This window comes from Rhea americana, unplaced genomic scaffold (assembly GCF_003343005.1).
Source record: "Rhea americana isolate MKP2758 unplaced genomic scaffold, rheAme1 scaffold_369, whole genome shotgun sequence".
Classification (NCBI taxonomy): Eukaryota; Metazoa; Chordata; class Aves; order Rheiformes; family Rheidae; genus Rhea; species Rhea americana.
Genome location: NW_028186500.1, coordinates 295578 through 315175, shown reverse-complemented (window position 1 = coordinate 315175; position 19598 = coordinate 295578). Strand labels below are relative to the sequence as shown.

The 19598-nt window shown below is 45.2% G+C and overlaps 1 protein-coding gene across 5 annotated transcripts in view; it reads left to right on the top strand.

The window, feature by feature from the left end:
- Positions 1 to 19598, top strand: part of PTPRS (protein tyrosine phosphatase receptor type S) — a 103035-nt gene that overhangs the window by 27010 nt on the left and 56427 nt on the right. For all 5 annotated transcript variants that reach the window (XM_085312626.1, XM_085312625.1, XM_085312627.1 and 2 more), the window contains 2 exons: positions 3869 to 4057; positions 13845 to 13955. In XM_085312626.1, coding sequence (XP_085168752.1) covers positions 3869 to 4057; positions 13845 to 13955 — 300 coding nt within the window. The remainder of the gene's footprint in view (positions 1 to 3868; positions 4058 to 13844; positions 13956 to 19598) is intronic.

The following is a 19598-nucleotide window of genomic DNA, read 5'->3' as shown; positions in this document are numbered from 1 at the left end:
TTGTCTATAACCATGCAAATTTTTAATAACGTTGCTAGGCTATTTAGATATTTTCATAGCAAAATTCTCAGATAAAAATACATGGAATCAAAGACAGAACATGTTACTTTAATTTCTATCATGTATTTAAATTGTCTTGGGAAGTGTAATTACAGTTAACTAAGACATAGATACGTACATATTGATGGAAAGAACCTGCTTATCTAATTTTGGAAAGTATATAATGTAGGGATACCTGTTGGGGCAGGGGCAGCTTAGGTAGTCATAAACTTATATGAAAAGGGCAAGAATGAGATTTAGGAGTGTTTAATTTTGATCCTGATTCTACTTAAAACTAGCATTACTCAAGTTGCTGCATCTCTTTGTTCTTGTTTTCCTCACCTTGAAGTGAGGGTAACTGACTGCTCAGAGACCAGCCAGCGTCTATGAGCTGGGCTGCATATCTCCAGAGAAGGGCAGAAAATTCCTCCTCCTCTCTTCAACAACATCCTTACTGTAGCTGTTTGCATTCAATACATAGCACGTCAGTACATGCTCACACCCTCCTTCTCCTCTAAATTATTAAACAACTGAGCACACCCTGTGGGAAAAAGAGCAGCAACAACACCCTCTTTATCTTTCTTCATCATCCTCATTTCCAGTGCAGCTAATTATCTAAACACAGAACTGCCACCTTCTAGAGTGACAAGAAAACAGCGAGTACCAGTGTCTCTATTTGCTTTATTCGTATGACTGTGTGTGTGTCAGCGCACGCGCCCAGGTTGGTTCATGGCACACTATGAACCAACACAGACCATGTCCTTCAGTAGGATTTATTATAAATGAGTGCTGAAGTGCTCTTCTCTCCTTTCCTCCCTCCTTCCCTCTTCCTGCACTCTTTCTTACCCTACTTTGTTCAGTGGCCTTGAGATAATGTTACAGCTTTTTCTCAGGGGAGGTCTTTAAAATAGTCCAAGAGCAGGTTTGAAGAAGGTGCTTGGGAGAATCTATTCATATGGCAAGTGCAACACGTGAAAATATTTGCCTGCATAGGATAGCAAGATTCTCAGTGGTAAGCAGCTGCCCAGATGTGCCCTCCAAGCTGCTTCAGCTTGCATCTTGGGTCTTTCTTCTCGCGATTGCCTGGGCTGCTTTTAGAAAGAGAATTCACAATCCAAGCCATTCCTTATTTATTTACTTGGTAACAGGTTTGGGCTGGTGTTTGGGGATTGAGGGGGAGGAGAGTAGGGCATGTGTGTGCATGTCTTATGGGGATTGAGTTGAGACTGTAATTGCATTATTACAGGGAATCCAATTGTTAGGGGATGAAGACAGTTTCACTTTCCTGGCAGGAAGGAAATCTGAGCACTTGAATCAGTGGAATATGTGATATTCAGAGATTGCTTCCTCTGCTGATCTGATCCTCAAATCTGATCACGCCTCTAGTCGCAGTTGTTTTAATTAAACTCAGAGGAATTCTGCACAATGTGCTGCAAGATTAACATTTTTGTTTAATTAGAAACACTCAGTAATCATAGTTGTACCAGGCCTCCCCCAACACACACGCACGTGCGTGCACAGACACCCTGCCAGTCAAGAGGGCTATTCTCTCTGTGGATTAATTGGTTCGTGAAATTAACGGACCCGGGTCTGAGCCAGGTGGAGCAGCATCACCAGCGAGGAGGATGAAAGCAGTAATCAATAATGATGTCATCTGCAGCCAATGCGGCAGCGGCTCCGCGGCTCCTTAACGACACACCACCGCCTGGTTAAATAGGAGAAGGGAAGAGAAGACTTGAAAAGCCTGGCTGAAAGCTGTGTAAAGGCAAAGCAATTCTGAGGGTTCTTCTGTCCTGAGCTCACTCCTGAGAGGGCTTGGGGTGTTGCAGCACGCACAATCTGCAGGAGCACGTGCTGTTTGGGGACTCCTACGATGCCCAAGCACATCCTGGTGAAGGCAGAACTCAAAGGTTTGGTTCAGTCCCTTGTTAAAGATGTCTGTGTCTCTATTTAGAATACATTTCCCTGGTTTAGAGATGCTTAAAATGCACCAAAATGACTACCCCTTTATACTGCTGTAAGTTGTCCGTACTAAGGGAGCTGTATTACTTTAGCAGTTATAAAATGGTATGTGTTTTGTTTATGGACGGATTCCTTTGATATGTGGAGAGAAGTGTGGTTAATACAGTTCATTCTCCAGTGAGTCACAATAGATCCTTTCTAACTCTGCATAGATGCTCAGAGAARGGAAACAATGCACATTTTCAAACACACAATTGAGCCATTTAAACCCTTTTCTTCYCTGCAGTAGCTATGCACTGCTAATAACAGTACTAGACAAGAATTTCTCAGCCTTGAGTAGCTTCCAAGCACTGCACAAACCTTTGACTCTGCCCTGATGAGCTTCGCAGGATTTCAGAAGTTTAACCATGAGCCACAGCAGCGTGGAATAACTCTCACCCAAATCACATGTGTTTGAATTGCCAGATCCCAGTATTGGTCTATAAAGAGCTCCAGCCTGCCTTGCTGTCAACAGAAAACGCACCCACTGTCCTCAGCACCACCAAAGCGAAGCTTCATCTTTTGTTGCACTGTCCCTGGGTTCAGCTGTATGTGGCTTGGCTCCGTTACTTTGGACGCACAGCGTGCCAATAGTACGAAACGAGCTCTGGTAACGTTTGCAGTTGGTGACGAGCACCAAAGCAGGAGTTCCCAGCCCTTCTCTGCAGCCATTGCAAGAGCTCCCATTGGTTTCAGTGGGGGACTGTCGCTTTTTGAAAAATCCCACCCTTTCAAACCCCTCTGTGTTACTCCCCTTGTGTTCCTTCACCCACTTTTGGGATRGATTCGATCCCAGGTTCCTGAGGCTGGGATTCTTCAGCATTCATCATTTGAAATGACAGACACTCCCGGTGAGCTCTCTCCGTGGTGTCTGCAGCTTCCTTCCCAGCTGCCCTCCCCCAGAGRTGCATCCTGGAAACCATGGCATGTTCCTGAGCTGCATCAGCCAGCCCAAAACAGCGCTCTCCCATTGAGCTGGGAGGTGATGACAAAGATTCTGGAGGAAACACTGGGGTTTTATATTAGTTATCACAGATTAGTCAACATCAGTTAGGATTGCCCTCCTCGCCATCATTGGTGAAGGCAAAGGCAAGATTGAGAGGAAGCAGGAAGCTCTGTTGAGCTGTCTTCTAGGCTGGTGCCACATCCCTCCTCTTCTAGGGCAGCAGCACTCTGAGTTAATAAATCTAAAAATCACACCCTGTCTGACAGCACTTGGCTTATTGTTGTTATGTGTGTCCCCTCTGGTAACTGCAGCTGGGTGATATTTTCCTCTCCTTTCTCTCCTMGTTTCCACTGTGTGTTTGACAAGCCTTTTCACAAAGTCACTTTCGTTATTTCTCTTGTGCGGTTAGTTTCCGTACCGTAGGGTTTGGAGGGGAAAGAGGAATTGTTCCTTTCAGATGTGACTTGTATAGACTGTACTCGGCAGCGCAGGGATCTTGGTCATAGTGTGCACAGCTTCTGCTATAAAAACAAGTGCAAGTCACTTAACGAGCAGAGGGGTTTGGTGCAGGATCTGGAGAAACTTTACGATGACTGTACTCCTGCCCAAAAGTTTTTGGACTGACAGATTGCGTTTAACTGTAGAATTTTCTTGTGAAATATTAGAGTCACACAAATGCGTAAGCTAGTAAATTGGACTGTTTACTGTATTTTCACAGGCCATCTATGGACCATTCACTGTAGCCTTGTTTTTGATTGCATTGCACAGAGTCCTGGACAGCAAGTCTGCTTGATGCTTTCTTCAGGGTATTCCACTAAACTTCACCTGCCCAGAACCCTAATACATGTTTAACTACTCTTCATTTGTTCTTTAACCCTTCAGAGGATCAGTTACCTCCCGGCTTCCCAAACATTGATATGGGACCCCAGCTGAAAGTGGTGGAGCGGACACGAACGGCCACAATGCTCTGTGCAGCCAGTGGGAACCCAGACCCAGAGATCACCTGGTTTAAAGATTTCCTGCCTGTCGACCCCAGCGCCAGCAATGGGAGAATAAAACAGCTGAGATCCGGTAAGGTCCTTAAAGAGAATGCCTGGAGGGTTCTGAAACGGAGAAGGCTGCTGACATATATGGGTCCCACTGGAGCAGACTGGGGCATTAGCTTTTCTTCATTTCTGGGACTCCTGTTCTTTCCCAAGGAGCGGTTGGAGTATTTTCCCTTCCATCTTATCTTTCTGACCTTCCCTGCTGCCTAGTTAGCAAAATGGGAAACACTGTCAGCGGGGAAGCTAGCTCCCRTATAGGAGGACCATAACTAGTCTGCTGTCCTGGGTAATGGTGCTCTTCCAGGTCAGGTAAAATTGGGATTCAGAAGGAGGCTGGCAGGTTCCTCCTTGGACCGAAAACTGGGTAAGGAAGAAAGAGACTACTACAGCAAATGCCATTTTAGACCTCATGCACCCAGGATGGGGTCTGCAGCTCAGGCAGCCTCTTATTGTTGAAGCATGACCCTGTTGGTGTAGATTGAGGCCCTCAACACTAGAGTTGAAGAACAGCTCTTGCAGGATCTTTCTGGCATCAAGTCCCTGCAGTCATTGCTGGAGAGCAATTCTAAGCATTCACGAGTGAACTCTCAGTGCTCACCAGCAGTGCCCACGGAGTGGATCTCTATGAACAGATGTACCCCAGCTCTGTGGCTCTTGTCAGTTCTTGTCTTTTCCATCTGCTTGTCCATCTGTCTCTTCTGTTTGTTTTTGTTTGTTTGTTTGTTTTTTGTGTGTGTGTCAATGTGACATCTCTTAATATTCGTATTTCAGGAACTGTATACTTGTTGAATCTCCTGGTTCACAGTGTGAGTGCATGTCTGGTGCGCAAGAAGGACACAGGTGTATTTATCTTTGATTGCTACTGATAAAGTTCCTCCGTTTCTCAACTTAAAAGCCTCTAGTTTCTCTCTGATAACTGCAAATATGAAGCAACCTTTGGAACCTTTAATATCTGACAAAAACTAAACGAAAAAGTAATCCTTTTAAGTACTGCTTTGACCCAGTCTAGAGGAGAGTATGTGTGTGGTTAGGCTTAGCAAGTGCTAGAGTCACTTGAACTACTCAGAACATTCCTTTGGCAAAGACGGAGCATTTTTAAGAGAGTTTTTTTTGGCAAAGGAATAGCATTGTTGTAGGAAAGGGAGAGCAGAGGCTTCGGTGTAGCAACTGGGGTTGCTATGTGTGTATCTGACATTTTACAAGTCGGCCAGTCAAGCGATATCCAACTACTTCTACCCAGACCTTTGCTGTCTCTGAAATAATCAGTTCTGACTCTTATAATGCTGGATCTGGGCATCAGAGAACAAAACTACCTGATTTTTCTCTTACCATATTTGACAAAGGGTCTATATAAAGATTTTTAGTTCTGTGAGCCACCAGTGATAAAGATTCACTATAGTCTCAATTCAGTGTAGCTTTTATATACYTGCACAAATGCATCCTTATTCAGCRAAGCAAACTTAAATGCAGATACYTAAGCTGCTTTGTCTAAATCTGAATATACTGCTGAATCGCTCAAACACTGATGAGACTGACCTGCCTTTTTTATTGTGAAAGCTGAGTCAAATGCAAATTAAAAAAAAAATCACTCAGCATAAATAATGAGAGGTAAACTAGAATTATATCACACTCTGTGACCATGATCTGAAGTGTGAGTAATATACAGGCAGATTATTTTTAATACACTTATCATCTTGATAGAATGCCTTTATACTCCTTAACTGGGTTTGATCTAGTGTTTTCCTTAAAAGCCAGTGCTGCATTTTTATTTCGATGAATTGGTTAGCCTTAGGGTAAAGGCCCTTGGCCCGTCTGACAGATCTGAAGATACCTGCCAAGAATTAATCTCATTTACAGCTGCTTTGAATTAGTAAACTGATAGAAGCCTGATGCATCTCTGTTGTCCTTAAGGGCATAAACCTGTTGCTTTTGTCCCTGCTGTGAAAGGGAGTACAGACTCCTCGTCACATTAGAGGGCTGATGGTCAGGACTTCTGACTCCTCTTCCTGATTTGTGTCTGCTTTGGTGGCCTGTCAAAACTTGCATGTTCTCTGATGCAAAGGCCTGAGAAAGTGGAAAATGCATTAACATCAGGGTCATCTGTATTATGTTAGTATTTCGGTCAGTGGAAAGGAGTTGGTTTAAGASCAAGGCAGAGCAGATTGAAGTGCGTGTTTGTAACTTGAGTATATGTATGGAAGGTGATACCTGWTTGAGTGCTGATGATGTGAGTACTGCTAGTGTCAGAACTTAATTTAACACATTTATCTTTACAGAAAACAAACTTTGCTGCCAGAAGTGTAGCTCTGGCACACATTAGKGTATTGGATGCTTCAGGACACTGCTAATGAGCTTCGGAGTCTTTCACCCACAGGTCATCAGTATGACTCCAGGCCTGCTCCTTGGGGATTAACGATTATAGGCAACTGCTGGGTGTTTGATAATCCTTCTGTGAAGAGGAGTGTAKGGAGGAGAAGTGACCCTGGTCCTAAGTTGCAGCTTTATCTCTGTGCTTTTGTGCTAACAGACTTGGCATAGAAGCCAGCAATTGTTTGGGTGGTGAAGACTTGACTGTGCATCGTTCCTGGATGGTGCCTGGGAAAGACGCAGTCTGATAGACCAGCCAGGACAAGCCAGTTGCCCAAATTCTGCCATGGATATGAAGTCATCGTGGCAGAATCCATGCTGTTTTATTATGGAGGGTGTTTAGCACTGAAYTTTTACTGATATGTGAGTTAGTGGCAAACATGCAAATTAGCTCATTAAATTCTAAATGGTACAAGTGAAATGTCATATACACAAAGCTCTGCAAAATTGGGTAGCTGTGTCCAGATTTGGTTCTCATTTATACTAAAGCAACTCAGTGTTTCACTGGTAATATAAGGGACCTCTGAGAAGACGGTCATTATATTTGCATCAAGAAGTGATACGACGTTAGCCATAGAGGCATTTCTCTATCCAGTGTTTCTTCTCCTCCTCCTCTACATCTTCAAATACATTTTTCAAGCAAGCATTTTAACGCTTGAGGCTTTTGRCTGAATGAAAAGCTAAGTTGTGAACCAAAGGAAAGTGGAGAGAACCTCTGTTCTAGGCCCCTGCCTTCCTTAGGCTCCTATGCACATCTCAGCCTTAGAGAACCAGGTTGCCTAAGAGCTGAGGTGGTCTTGGTGGTGGAAGAGAAATGGCTGTTGCTGCTTTGCTCTGGCACAGGCTGTCTCAGGGCATTGCAGGTAGCAGCCGGCGTCCTTTGCTCAGCCGTGCCACCTAGGGGGGGATGACGGGAGGCGGCGTGCGGCTAACTTCTTACATAATAGAAACACTGAAACCTTTTGTCTTGTGTGTTGTCTTCTGCTTTCTGTAACATAAATTACTGATTATAGCTATATATATATATATACGTGTACATATATATATATAAAAATACAAATAACTGATTATAACAAACTTAATTTCTTCTTTTTTTCTTTTTTCACTATTTTTTACACTCAGAGACCTTTGGTAAGTTCGTTCAATTTAAAAGAAAAAAAAAAACAAAAAACAAAAAACAAAAAACAGAACAAAACCCCCCAAACCTGCTAATGTCCAGATTTGTAACCCTTGCCCTTCAAACTAATTCCTTTGTAACAGCTTTTTGAGAGGCATGCTATGCATTTCTTCTACTAACTCCTTCAGTAAGGATATTCTGCCCTCTTAATGAACTTCCGCAGGGGTATTGCAGGCTACAAAAATAATAATAATCATCCTAATTAATATATCTATATAAAGAGATAACAGCTAAATATTAACCTCCTAACATTGGATAGATTTTCTTTTTGTAACTTAGCAACAGTTGTCCTGGAATTCCCCAMTTACACAATAGCTTGTACCCTGGAACTGTGATAATTGTGTTCACACCTGCAGGAGGACTTGGAGTTTCACATCTAACAGAGTTACAGGCATTTTCTGAAGGGAGAGATGGGAGTGCAACATTTTCAAATTGCAACTGTAAATCTCAGGGCATTGGCTATTGGAAAGGGTTGAAAAAGGAGATGYCCCATTCCCCCTCTGATCCCCCTCCCCCAGATCATCTTCATCCCTTGGGAAACCAGGAGGCTGTCTGCAGAGCTCAAGTCACATTTCCTCCTTGCGCCAAGTCCCCCTTTGTTATTAGAGATGTAGCAATTGCAGCTGTCAGCCAGGAACCAGGATTAAAATTGCAGAAGACCCTTGATGATTGCTTGCTTGTTTGGAATAGAAGGCGCTCTGCACCCTCAGGAGAGGAGCAGTGCACACACATGTTCTCACATGTGGCCTGACAGAAGGTGGGGATGTGTTTTCTGTCATTGCCATGGCAATGATGTCTTCCTCCTCTCCTTGTTTTCAAGGCTTGGAGAGTCTGTAGGCAGCTTGCTGTGTGAGAAGAGTCAGAGGAGGGGATTGYGGAAGAGCAGATCCCGTCTTCTGTGGCAGAGGGGGACGCTTGCCTGCGGTTTTCAGCCTGGCACTGTCTTGGGCCTTTATAAGGCAGAGGCAAGTGCTTTCTGGGGTCAGCTGCCTTTGCTTCTGTTGCTGAAYTCGAAGGTGGCCATCTGGGCTCAAAGCTTGCCTAAAAGGGCAGGTTGCCTCTTCCTGGACTGCTGTGGAAGGCGATACGAATAGTCTGCATGTGGCATCTGAAACCCAGATTTKCACTTGAAAGATCACCATCTTGATCCCTTGCCTCTCTAATTTTTCCTRCAAAGCTGGTTATTTGCTTCTGCCATGGACAGTGGTGAGCCTAAGATGTTTGCTCATGAAGTGTTAGGACACCAGGCAAGCCAGCTAGTGAACATATAGAAGCCTCCCCAACAATCCTTAGGAAATCTTAGAGAACCTGTCAGAGCACTTTTAAAATAGATTAATTTGTTTCAGATCCTTCTCCTGCACAATCCTGCTGYCCCGAAATTGAACATGAAGCTAGTTAGATGTGAAACTCCAATAGTGAAAATCTACCATCTGTGTCCCTGSCGCCTTTCAAACTACTGTTCTTGCCGTTCAAGTCACTTGATCTTATTTTGATTCAAATTCTGTCCCCTCCTCTCTGGTATGGACTGCATTGCAAAGCACCTTTAGCTCCACGCCTGTACGTCCCATGTGCCAGAGTTAGAACTGGAAAGACCAGGGTGGCATTGCTTGGCTTGGCTCGCTCCTAGGAGCRCTGGGGCTGCTGTCAGCCCGTTTCCAGGGGCAATGCTGATGTTTAGAGGAAACAGGGACCCACTAGCCTATGCTAACACAAGAAGGCGATGGCTGCAGTCGTGTCCTCCATGCTTACACAGCCCTGACGTCGAGTGTGTTTCTCCTCTCAGTTGGAGTGAGCCTTCGCAGGAATGGGCAGGCTCAGCCGAGGCCAAAGCAGCTTTAGAGCAGCGGATGGTGTCGGGGTCTCTTCCCCGCCTCTACCCTTTTCCCATTAGCCTTCTCCAGATTTGTGCCACAGATGGCAGATTTTCGCTCCGGTTTTGAAACAGAAGGATGTATCGGAGGCTGTTTCTATTTCCACTGAATTGATCTGTAACCCTCTGCTGCTCTGTCTTTCTCTCGCTTTTTAAAACCTTCCTGCCGTCTCCGGTGCGGAGATCTGCCCGAGTACACGCTTCTCCCACCTCTCTCTCTTTCACGCGCTCTCTCTCCCACCTCTGTCCTGAGAGCTAACCAGCCTGCTTTATTAACCTTAGCTAGTTCCTAACCCTAACTAGATGCTAACTTTTCTCTAGCAAATAACCTAACCTCTTAACTAGCAGTTGAATATAACTAGAATCTAATATCCTAACACTATAACACTTCTTTTCCCTTGTCTCCTTCCAAAAATATAGGTGAACCGTAATCAGTATCAATAAATTTTTACCTTCTATCCTGAAAATGGAGCATTGAACCGCAGCACAAGAAGGATGGCTGGGCCGAAGGATAAGGGGGGAAGGGACTGTCATGTGGTTCAGGCAGAAGATTGGCACGCAGGGGCCTTGAYTCCTGGTCTTGCCTCTGCCACAGACTTCCCTTTGGGACCTTGGGCAAGTTGCTTCGTCTCTACCTCAGTTACCCCGTCTGCAAAGTGGGGGTAATAATACTGCTGTAATTCGCTAGGGGGAGGCTGATACTTAAAACGAGCTGTGCCTGCCCTGGCTGGAGGGTACTGCAGAACGACAGTGGTATGATTGCAGAGGAGCACTTGCATCTCTCCCTTGTAAGCGGTAAAGTTTGGAGCGAGTGTCTGCGGAGTCTGCCCTGTTCTCAGGATTGGGGTAAAAAACAACCGACCAAATAAAAAAGCCCTTCTTTAATAAGCTGTKTGACAAGTCTGAATGCCAATGTGAGCAAAAGGACCTGCTGTGTTTTCAAAGGAAGATGGTTGTAGCCTCAGGAGTTCAGATGGGGGGGGGACAGTGATTTTACCCATGTGTGGCAGGGTTCACCAGCCTCAAAGTTACTTCCTTTCATCTGTGAGACCTGCCTGGGCAGAAAACTCATGTCAGGCACTAGAGACAACTGGAGGGGGTTTAAATAAATAGAATCCAAGAGATGCAGTCAGGAGGCAAGCATAGCAGGGGTTTTCTCTCCCCAGGCACACTGTCTCCAGTGCTGGCACTAGGGAGGCTTCCAGAGCAGTTGCCAGAGGTATCCTCTTTGCCTATCASTTGTGCAGTAGTTTGAGCTTCTTTTGTGCAGAACATCTGGCCTCAATCTCTGTGCTGTGTGGAGCCACTGGAGGATAACTGAGGGTCCTGATAAGAGCATGCATTAAATTCCACACGCATCTGTGTCAGTAATTTAAGTTTGGAGCTGGGAAGTCTCTAGCAGAGCTAAGATCAGAACCTGCAACTCTTCATGTGTTGCAAGGTACTTGGAAGTCTCTTTTCCTAACTGGGGTAACGTGGTTGTAATGAAAATCCTTTCCCCCAGTGGTGAAGAAGACAAATGTAAGTTTATCATATGTTCTGCAAGAAGCAAACATTAATGTTAGCTGAGAACTTGAAGACTTTCTTTTTGTTCTTACCAACAAAATGGAGCCAGTCTCAAGAGTTTTTAAGCCAAGTGCGATGGTGATTCTGTAAACTTCCAGCTGAATTGGACTGCTTTAAAAAGGGCTTCCCTGCTTTGAGTAACCCGAACCCTCTTCAGTCTGTCCGTATAATGTACAATGAGGTAGTGCAGGAAGTATCCTATGGGGAACTGTCTTCCTTGGCTCAGGTCCTTTTCCCACGGGCAGTCCAGATGTTTGGGGTTTTACAGTCTTTTCACTTCTTTTCTTTGTTTTCTTTGCAGAAGGTACACCGATCCGAGGTAAGACACCCCCAACTCGCTCACTCACCCACTCTCCAAACACCTCTCTCCACTCAGTTCCTGTTTCATTGACCTGTGCGCAATCCAAATTCTTGCTGTTGTTGCTATGTTTTCTTGTCCTCCTTCACCTCTGGTTGTTTATTTTTTATTATACCTGTCTTTATTTTATATACRGTTATAATGTCTGCTTTCGTTTGCTGGGTGCACTAGCTAATACTGATACTGTTATTCTAATAACATCTCAGGCTCTGCTGCTTCAGATTTATGGCAGAATTTTGAGAACCAATCTCTCCAGGACTGTGAAAGACTGAAGTTTATCTTGGGCATTAAATGCTATCAAAGCTTGGTAAATACTTAGGGCCTTCTCTTGATTGGTGCAAAGTGCTCTCAAACCACTGGTGGTGGTGAAAGGTTTCTAGTCCTTTGTTCAGTCAGATTTTCAGCACTTACCATCTCAGTGTACTCWTTTGTTTGGCCTCAGAGCCTTCTTTCCCTTTCTTCTCTACTCACTTACCCTTAGGTTTTTCTAGGAAAGATACTCTTGGTAAGTAGCTTCTGCACTGTCTCTTTAATAGAGCCAAGAGGATGTTAGACCTCAAGCTGTCATGAAAAGTCAGCAGGAATTGGGTGCATGCCCCTCAGAACACCCTGCTTTGGCTTCATCTACACTTGTAAATTTAAAAGTCTATAATTCTCTGCAGGTGAAAGCAATAAGAGGTACTGTAGGTGAGGTATTTGTCACACATCATCTGTATTGGCTCATGACCAGCGCTGAGAGCTCGCTGAATTCCCTGCACTGTGATTTCCACCATTGCATTCACCAACAAAGCTGCAGTGGTCAAGAATAAAGGGGCAAACCCTTAGCTACCTAGTGCAGGCCAGGCTGGCTTTGCCGGTTTTCTTATTGCTCTGGAAYGCGGCTTCGTCTCCCCACGCGTTCCCCACGCAAACAAGCAATGTTCGTGAGCCAAATAAAGCCTCTGTTTGGAGCTGGTCGAACCAACCCACAGATTTGTCCAAATTAACAAAAACTTCTAGGAAAACCTGCCTGACACAGCTCTCCACCACAGTGGAGCTTTCAGATGACAGAGAATGCTAGAGTTTAATTCTGTATGAAAACTGCTCAGCTGTGAAGTCTCAGAGTGAAGTTTCAGTCCATTGGGTTTCAACTTCTGCTGCTGGATTGAAATACCAACAGATTCTTTTGATGAGAGTTTGGTTTGGTTTGGTGGTTTTGGGCGGGGAGGTGGGTTTTTTAATTCTATCCGTTCTGCAATTGGGAGCTGCCAGACACGGAGGATCCTGGCAGGAGCTACACCATCACACCCCGTCCCTCTCGTGAATATCCTCGCAGCCTGACGTCTTCCCACACAACACCCTTTTCCACCCACGCACACACTGAGGAATGCGAGCTCTGTGTCCTCCTCAMATGGATGCATTGGGTTTCCTTCCTGAAGAGGCTGTATCTGCAACAACCATATCATTTGCACTTCTCTCACTTAAGATTTAATCAATAATGTTACACTGAGCTGGAATTGTTTGTTTTTTCTGTTTTGCTTAGTTTTTTTCCGGGGCTGGGTGTTAATAGTCATAGCACATGTGAGCTCTGTCCATATCTGTAGTGTAATCATACACTTATAATGCATAAAACATTTGATAGTCTGTTGAATTATTTATATAGTATGTATTTTAACTGGGGTTTTACAGGGATGAAGCCTTCTGAGGTAAAAGAGGCAGCTTTCTTCCATGTAGTTACATGCTGCGTGTCTGTGCATGTCTGCTTAGAGGAGTACTTAGTATGGGCTCTGGGTATATTCTTGTAGACCAAAATAATTTGCAGCTTTAAGAAAGACCTTAATCCTTTTGATCCAGTCAGCATAAACCACACGTGCAATTTAGAAATTCCAGGACAGCGYTTTTGGAGTTTCCCCCTGGAACCATTCACTGGCAGTAACAGGTTTTTCGCACTGACCCGTGTCTCCCGTAGGCTCCCTGTGAGAGGCACAGGACCAAGCGGGCAGTGCTCGGAGTGCTCCAGGGGTCCTGGGCAGTGGGCGACAAATGCTTTTGCCTGTGCGGTCCCTGCTTCAAACTGAGCAATGGATGGTCAACTGCCTGCTGATGGGTTTCTGGGGATCCCAATAACGTGGATTATCAGCKTTGGCTTCTGTGAGTTCCAGTGCAGAATGCCTGCATTGCAGAAGCTGCAAAACTTGGTACTTTTGCTGATCGTCCCAATGTACAGAGTAACAGCTAGTTTAGAGGAGGATATTGAATCTCTTCTTTCTATTGGGACGCGGGTCCAGCCGTAACACCGAGCACAGACACCAGCTACGATGTTGGCAGGGCTCGGTACAGCCAGAGCTGAAAGCCCGAAGCTCCCAGGCACCATACCAATATGTATTAGCCCAAGGGGAAGAAAAAGCAAGAAATCGATGCCTTTTCTCGCTCACAAAAATAAAACGAAGTAATGATGATCATCTCTTTGCTGCAATCTTCTTCTTTCCTCCCAGGTGGCTTGCAGATTGAAAGCAGTGAGGAGACCGACCAGGGGAAGTACGAATGTGTCGCCAGCAACAGTGCGGGAGTGCGCTACTCTTCACCTGCTAACCTTTACGTGAGAGGTAGGGAGCGCATCGGCTCAGAGAACTGGCAAATAGCTCCCGTCCCCGTGGCCTTCCTTTATCCCCTGCAGTTTGATCTGATCCTGGCCCTGAGCGCAGGGGAAGCACTGGTATTTATCAGTCGGATCCTTAATTGTTCCCTGCTGAGCTTGCAGGGGGATCCTGGTGCACCCTGATTTCCTTCTCGTTGCTGGGGGCTAGAGCCACCACGCCAGAGCCGCACAGCAGCGATATGGGACTGAGTCGCCCCCCAGGAAACCATCTGTGATCCAAAATAGTGTGTCCAAGAACCTACCAGCATCAGCCTGCGGTGCTCAGTGGGGAACGAACAGCTTTGGCTGCAAGGAGGCCACAATCCCCTTTTCTCCCAGAGGATCCCTGCTTGATGGAAGTGGGAAGGTTTCAGTTCTGCTGGAGCGGGTGTGAGAGGAAGGGAGGATCCTCTCRGCCCTCTCCACTGAGCTCTCTCCTGGATCTCACCGTGTTGAAGCAGGAGGCCACATCCTTGCTGCTTTCCTGTGTCTCAGCTGACTTTCCCTTCAGCAGCAGTAATTTGTCACTGGTTCCTCCGGGGTGAGTGCTGGCCTCGAGCACAGACTCACAGAAAGCTGGAGATGGCCAGGACCMATCTCTGCAGTCAGTGACAAACTCCTTTGCCCAAGTACCAAAGGGAACAAATGACAGGGGGTTTGGCTTCTGCTTAATGCCCCCTTGATGTTCTGACGCCCAGCGTGACAGTAGCCTTTCTGCTTTCTTTGTTGTCTTATTTTTCTCTCTCTGACCTGTAATATTTTGTGTGTGTTTTGGTTTAAAATCTTTCCACATCAAAATCCTTTTGGTAATGAGAGAGCAGGGCTGGCCCTTCTTGCTTTTTTTTAAAAAAAGCAAAATGTCATTGGGAGGAAAAAGAGAAGTTACATCCCAGCAAACTGTTCCCATTTCCATCCCATCAACAGAGGAAGCGCCTCCCACCTACACTCACGTTAATTCTGCAGTCAAATGCAGAGCCATGCTCCTGTGTGCACTCCTTTCTCTCTCTCTCTCTCTCTCTCTCTTGTGTCTCACGCTCACTAAATCACATGCACATGGAGAGAAGGCTTTTAATAATTTAATGTTTCCAAGCTAAATTTTTAAATAGCCTTTTGTGGCCAGCTAGAAAATTGGAGTTGAAATTTGCCCTTTCGTCTGGGCCCCAAAATTCTTCTTTTGAGACTATAACTCTGGATCTGGTATCAGTAATTCAGGACTAATCCTTTGCAGACAGCTTAGCTGGAATATTTGGGGTTCTTTAAAAAAAAAAAAGGAAAAAAAAAAGTGGGAATTTTTCATTATACTTTTATTTATAAATTTCCGCTACCTTTCTGGCCACTTGGAAACTACTCAGGAGACAAAGGCTGTAACCATCCAGCTGTTTGTCTCCGCACCTGGATAAGATTCGGCTCCAGGTGGTTAGCCCTCTTTCTATCCAAAGATAGCCTGTGCGTACTTGATGCCTGCCTGATAAACAGAACCAGCACTAAGTGGCCGAGAGAGTGCAGAAAATACCGTGTAAGCAAGCTCGGCCTGTGATTTGGGTGTTTTTCATGCTGTTTAATTCCTTGTTTCTTGTGTGTTAATATCGTGAAAAGGTAACAAAGTTCTGAAATGGATTTGCTTTGGTGGGCGGGAAAGTTCATGCACATTTTTCTTCCCGTTTTTGTTTCTAAAGAGTCTTGAACACTCTTGTGTTTCCAATTGACTTGTTTCTCCCATAACATGCTTGTCTCTATAGAACACCTGGGATAGGAGTTGTAAGTTTTAACATTGCAAGGAAATGTTTTGATTTTGTTTGGTTTTTCTTTTCTTCTTCTAATTATTTCTTTTTCCTTATTCAGTCCCCTTGTGGAGATAGTGCAAGCAGGGCCGGGTGCGGGAGGGCTGGTGGGAGCACGGGCCGGGGGAGCGGGTTTCCGATAYGGGGTCTCCTCTGCTCCAGGTCTTCTCTGCCTGGCGCGGTTTCCGCTCCCCCTTCTCTAAAAAGCAGGTGAACTTAAAGAAGTGGCAATTCCTTAATGGGGTTGGCACCTCTCGCGGGTGCTGATTCTGAGTTTGGATTGCTCACGGTCTGACCTCTTTACAGAGCTCGGTGGTTCTTAAACAAAACGTGCCTAGCTGGATGGGAGGGGGAAAGTTAGGAAGGCAGGAAAAAGGGTCGTTACTATCTTCTTTTCTTTTTTTCCTTTCTTTTTATTTTGGTTAAGAGAAAAAAAACAATCAATTTGCAGCTGACAGCCTTGAGAAGGCCTTTTTTTACTCTCTCTGTGTTTCCCCTATTTTTCTCTTCTCCTCATGTCATTGTGTTCYGCATCAAACCCCCTTAACATCCCTCAGAGCTACGAGAAGGTTGGTGTGGTTTTTTTCTTTTTTACTTTCTTTACCCACATTTTTACATTCTTAAGAGAAAAAAATAAAAAAAAAATTAAAAAAGAGAAAAAGCAAGAAATCTTTAAGATGAGCGAGACCCGCCCGTTCCCGGGTCTCGCTGAGATGAGTTGAGTTGCATTGTGGGCCTCTCTATGCATCCTTTGGTAATGTTGCTGAGTTCTTGCACTTTTTTGTCGTCATGGTTACCTTGCCGTTTGGACATTGGGCCTGATGCATGATAGGAGAATGTAACAATCTTCTTTGCATGCCACTTTTTAAATTAATTATGAATTATTTTTTCGATATATAAATATGTATAGTTTTCTTTTTTCTTTTACGATTCTGGTTTATTTGAAGTGGATTTACTCTTACTTTTTCGATTTTTTTTGTTCTGTTGGGTTTTTTGCTTTCTCTTGATTTCCTCTTTTGGTTTTGATTGGTTATGCTGTGCTGTAGTTTATCCCAAACGCATTGTGAGAAGCCAGTGTTCCTGCCCCCCCGGTGGTAACTGAACTCCTCAGCCCCTCCAGGAGGAAAGGAGTCACACAGCTCTAACGCCTGTCCGTGGAAGCCCTGCTATTTGGGACGAGCCTTTGTGCAATGGGGCGGGAGGGATCTGGGAAGCGGAAAAGATGGTAAGAAGCCAGGGTGCAAGAGTGAGAGCAGACCCTGGGTCACAGAATTACTTCTCCGTTCCGTGGAGGTGTGGCTCTTGYTCCACAGCCTGCACACAAAGAAAAACCCAAATTCCTGCTCCGAGGGGCTTCCCGAGAGATGCAAAACTTGCTCACTGGTGCCCAGCCCTGTCCCTCCAGCAGTACCTAAGACCCCGCTTATGGGAGCTAATCTGCTTGCAGGATATGGAAAGACAGAAAGCTTCCTCCTGCGCTACTGGACTAAATACAGTTGTCTTTCCTGTAGCACCCACGTGAGCGTGCAGGGCCCCGGTGTGGGGCAGTGCCTCGTCTCGTCGGCAGAGCTGGCCAGTTCCCCTGCAGGAGGGTGAATGCCTTGTCCTTGCAATAGCAGGAGCGAAGGGCAGCTGGCCAGCCACGATTTGCAAAAGGCTCTACCTCTCCTCGTTTGCCCTCTAGCTCTCCTGTCATATAACCATCATTGCCTGGGTGCAGGCACCTGGAAAAACAGCCTGTATAATTATCCCAGAGATGCTGGTTCCTGAGAAGGTAGAGCCCTCCTTTCTAAAGGAGTGTGACAGAGAGAAATGCAGCAGCAATAGCTGCAAGAGAGGCTGCTCTGCCACATCTGGCAGCTGCCTCTCTATTGTAAACAGCAACAGGAAACCTCACAAGTTATCTTCTAGCTGGAAATACCTCTTTTCCCTCTCCTCATCCCCCTGTTATCCCCATCAAGCTACTGTTGCATCCCATGTGTGCGCCTTGAGCAGGCAAGCCACATGGGATAGTAAACAGGCGGGGTTTTTGCACTGTGTTAGTTATACCATTGGTGCTTGGTGCTTTTGCCCTTTGCAGAATTGAATGCCCTTCCTTCCCTTGTTCATGTCTTCCCTCTGCCCATCAGGCCTCACTACTCGATAATCTGCCAAAGGAGTGGCTTTCCTAGTGTACAGGTATTAAAGCTGTGTGATTTTTGAGAAATCCAGTGCAGTATTGACACAGTATCTGTCTCTCTCTTTCTCTCTCTCTATCTCTTTCTCTCTGTCTGTCTTTCTCTTTTTCTTAAAATGCTGAGATTTCAGTGCTTGGACCCTCAGTGCTGGTATTCTCCCCCTTCCTTCAAATCTCTCCCCCTCTCCCCTTAGATACAAGGGTACCACTCCAAAATGCTGCGCTGTTGATAATGTCTTTCTGAAGTGGCCAGCTTTGGCTCTTCTAACCTTGACTGATGTCAAGGATAGCCAAAAGATAGCCCCCACCCTAAGGCTCTATTTAAAGAAAAAGAAAGAAAGAAGAAGCATTGCTCTGTTTTAAAAGAGCAAGAGAGAAGGAGTAGTGTTTGAAATGAGGTGTTCCCATCCCACCTCCCTCCTGCCTAGGACTAAAGGTGATAATCACCACTAATTACAGGATTTTCCTTCATGAATAGGAGTTTCAGTTTCAGGATTTAGATGCAATTAAAAAGGGATTTATACACCATTTATTTTTTTATTTATTTATTTTATCTTTTATAAAATGTTTCTAACATGTCCAAACTGCACTGCTGCTGCTAGTATCTCTTGTGATCTGAGAAGGTCTTAGGATTAAATTCTTCCTTAAGAGCCAATAAAAATAATAATAATATCAACAACAATAAACTAGAGCTAAATTGGATGTAGTCATCATAGGCTGAAATGACACTGGATGAGGAAATAGAGACTTTCCTTTTAAAAGAGCTTTTCTGGTTTGAGAGAAGTTATGGGCATGGTCTGGCAATCATTGGCTAAGTGTTTCTATAGCATATTATTATAGACCAGATCATGCCATGAGCCAAAATAACAAGGAATCTGCTACCAGGGAATTTCCAAGGTCAAAATGCAGAAGCATCTTTGTGGAGACGTGCAAAAGYAATTCAGGAGTTGGCAAGATGAATTCTGCCACCAATCTTTAGCCGTACAGAAGTTTCTAATTTCTAGTTTCAAATTGTCCAGGTTTTGTCTGTAGTCAATGAAAAGAAAGACATGGTTTCAGCAGGYGCATCAGCACATCTGAAGGTGAGGGTGCTGATTTTTATGGGAGCTRTACGATGCATCTGGCTTTCAAAAATCTCCTTAGATGTTTCTGTGCACCCCTAGAGACACAAGTGCAGTCACACTTCTGGCCCTTAGTGATTGCAGTGAAGGACTGATCCGAAGTCCTGTGAATCTGCAAATGTCCTTCCCATTGGTGGTGTTCGAGACGTTTATACCTCTCCTTTCACAGGGGTAGTGACTTGTTCCAYACAGGGGAAGTCGGTTTGAGAGCCGAGCGCTCCTGACAGCTAATCAGGACACTAGTGTCTAGGGCATGGCCACGCGGAGAGCTTGGGGGCCTTCTTTCAGCTCAAGCAGGACGGAGGAGAATCTTCTTTGGCCTCTGCAACAGGTTTTGAATCTTGTCCAAAAGGGCTGAGATGCTGCCTGCACTTCGGTGGATAAAAGCAGGTCGAATCACTCATAGCGGAGAGTCGTTTCTCTCTGGGCATCAGCGAGTCAACACATGCAGGGTCCAGGCTTCGCCACAGAGAGGGCAGATGTCCGCTTGCCCAGGGCCCGCGGCTACAGCCATTCCCCCCCTTGRAATGGAA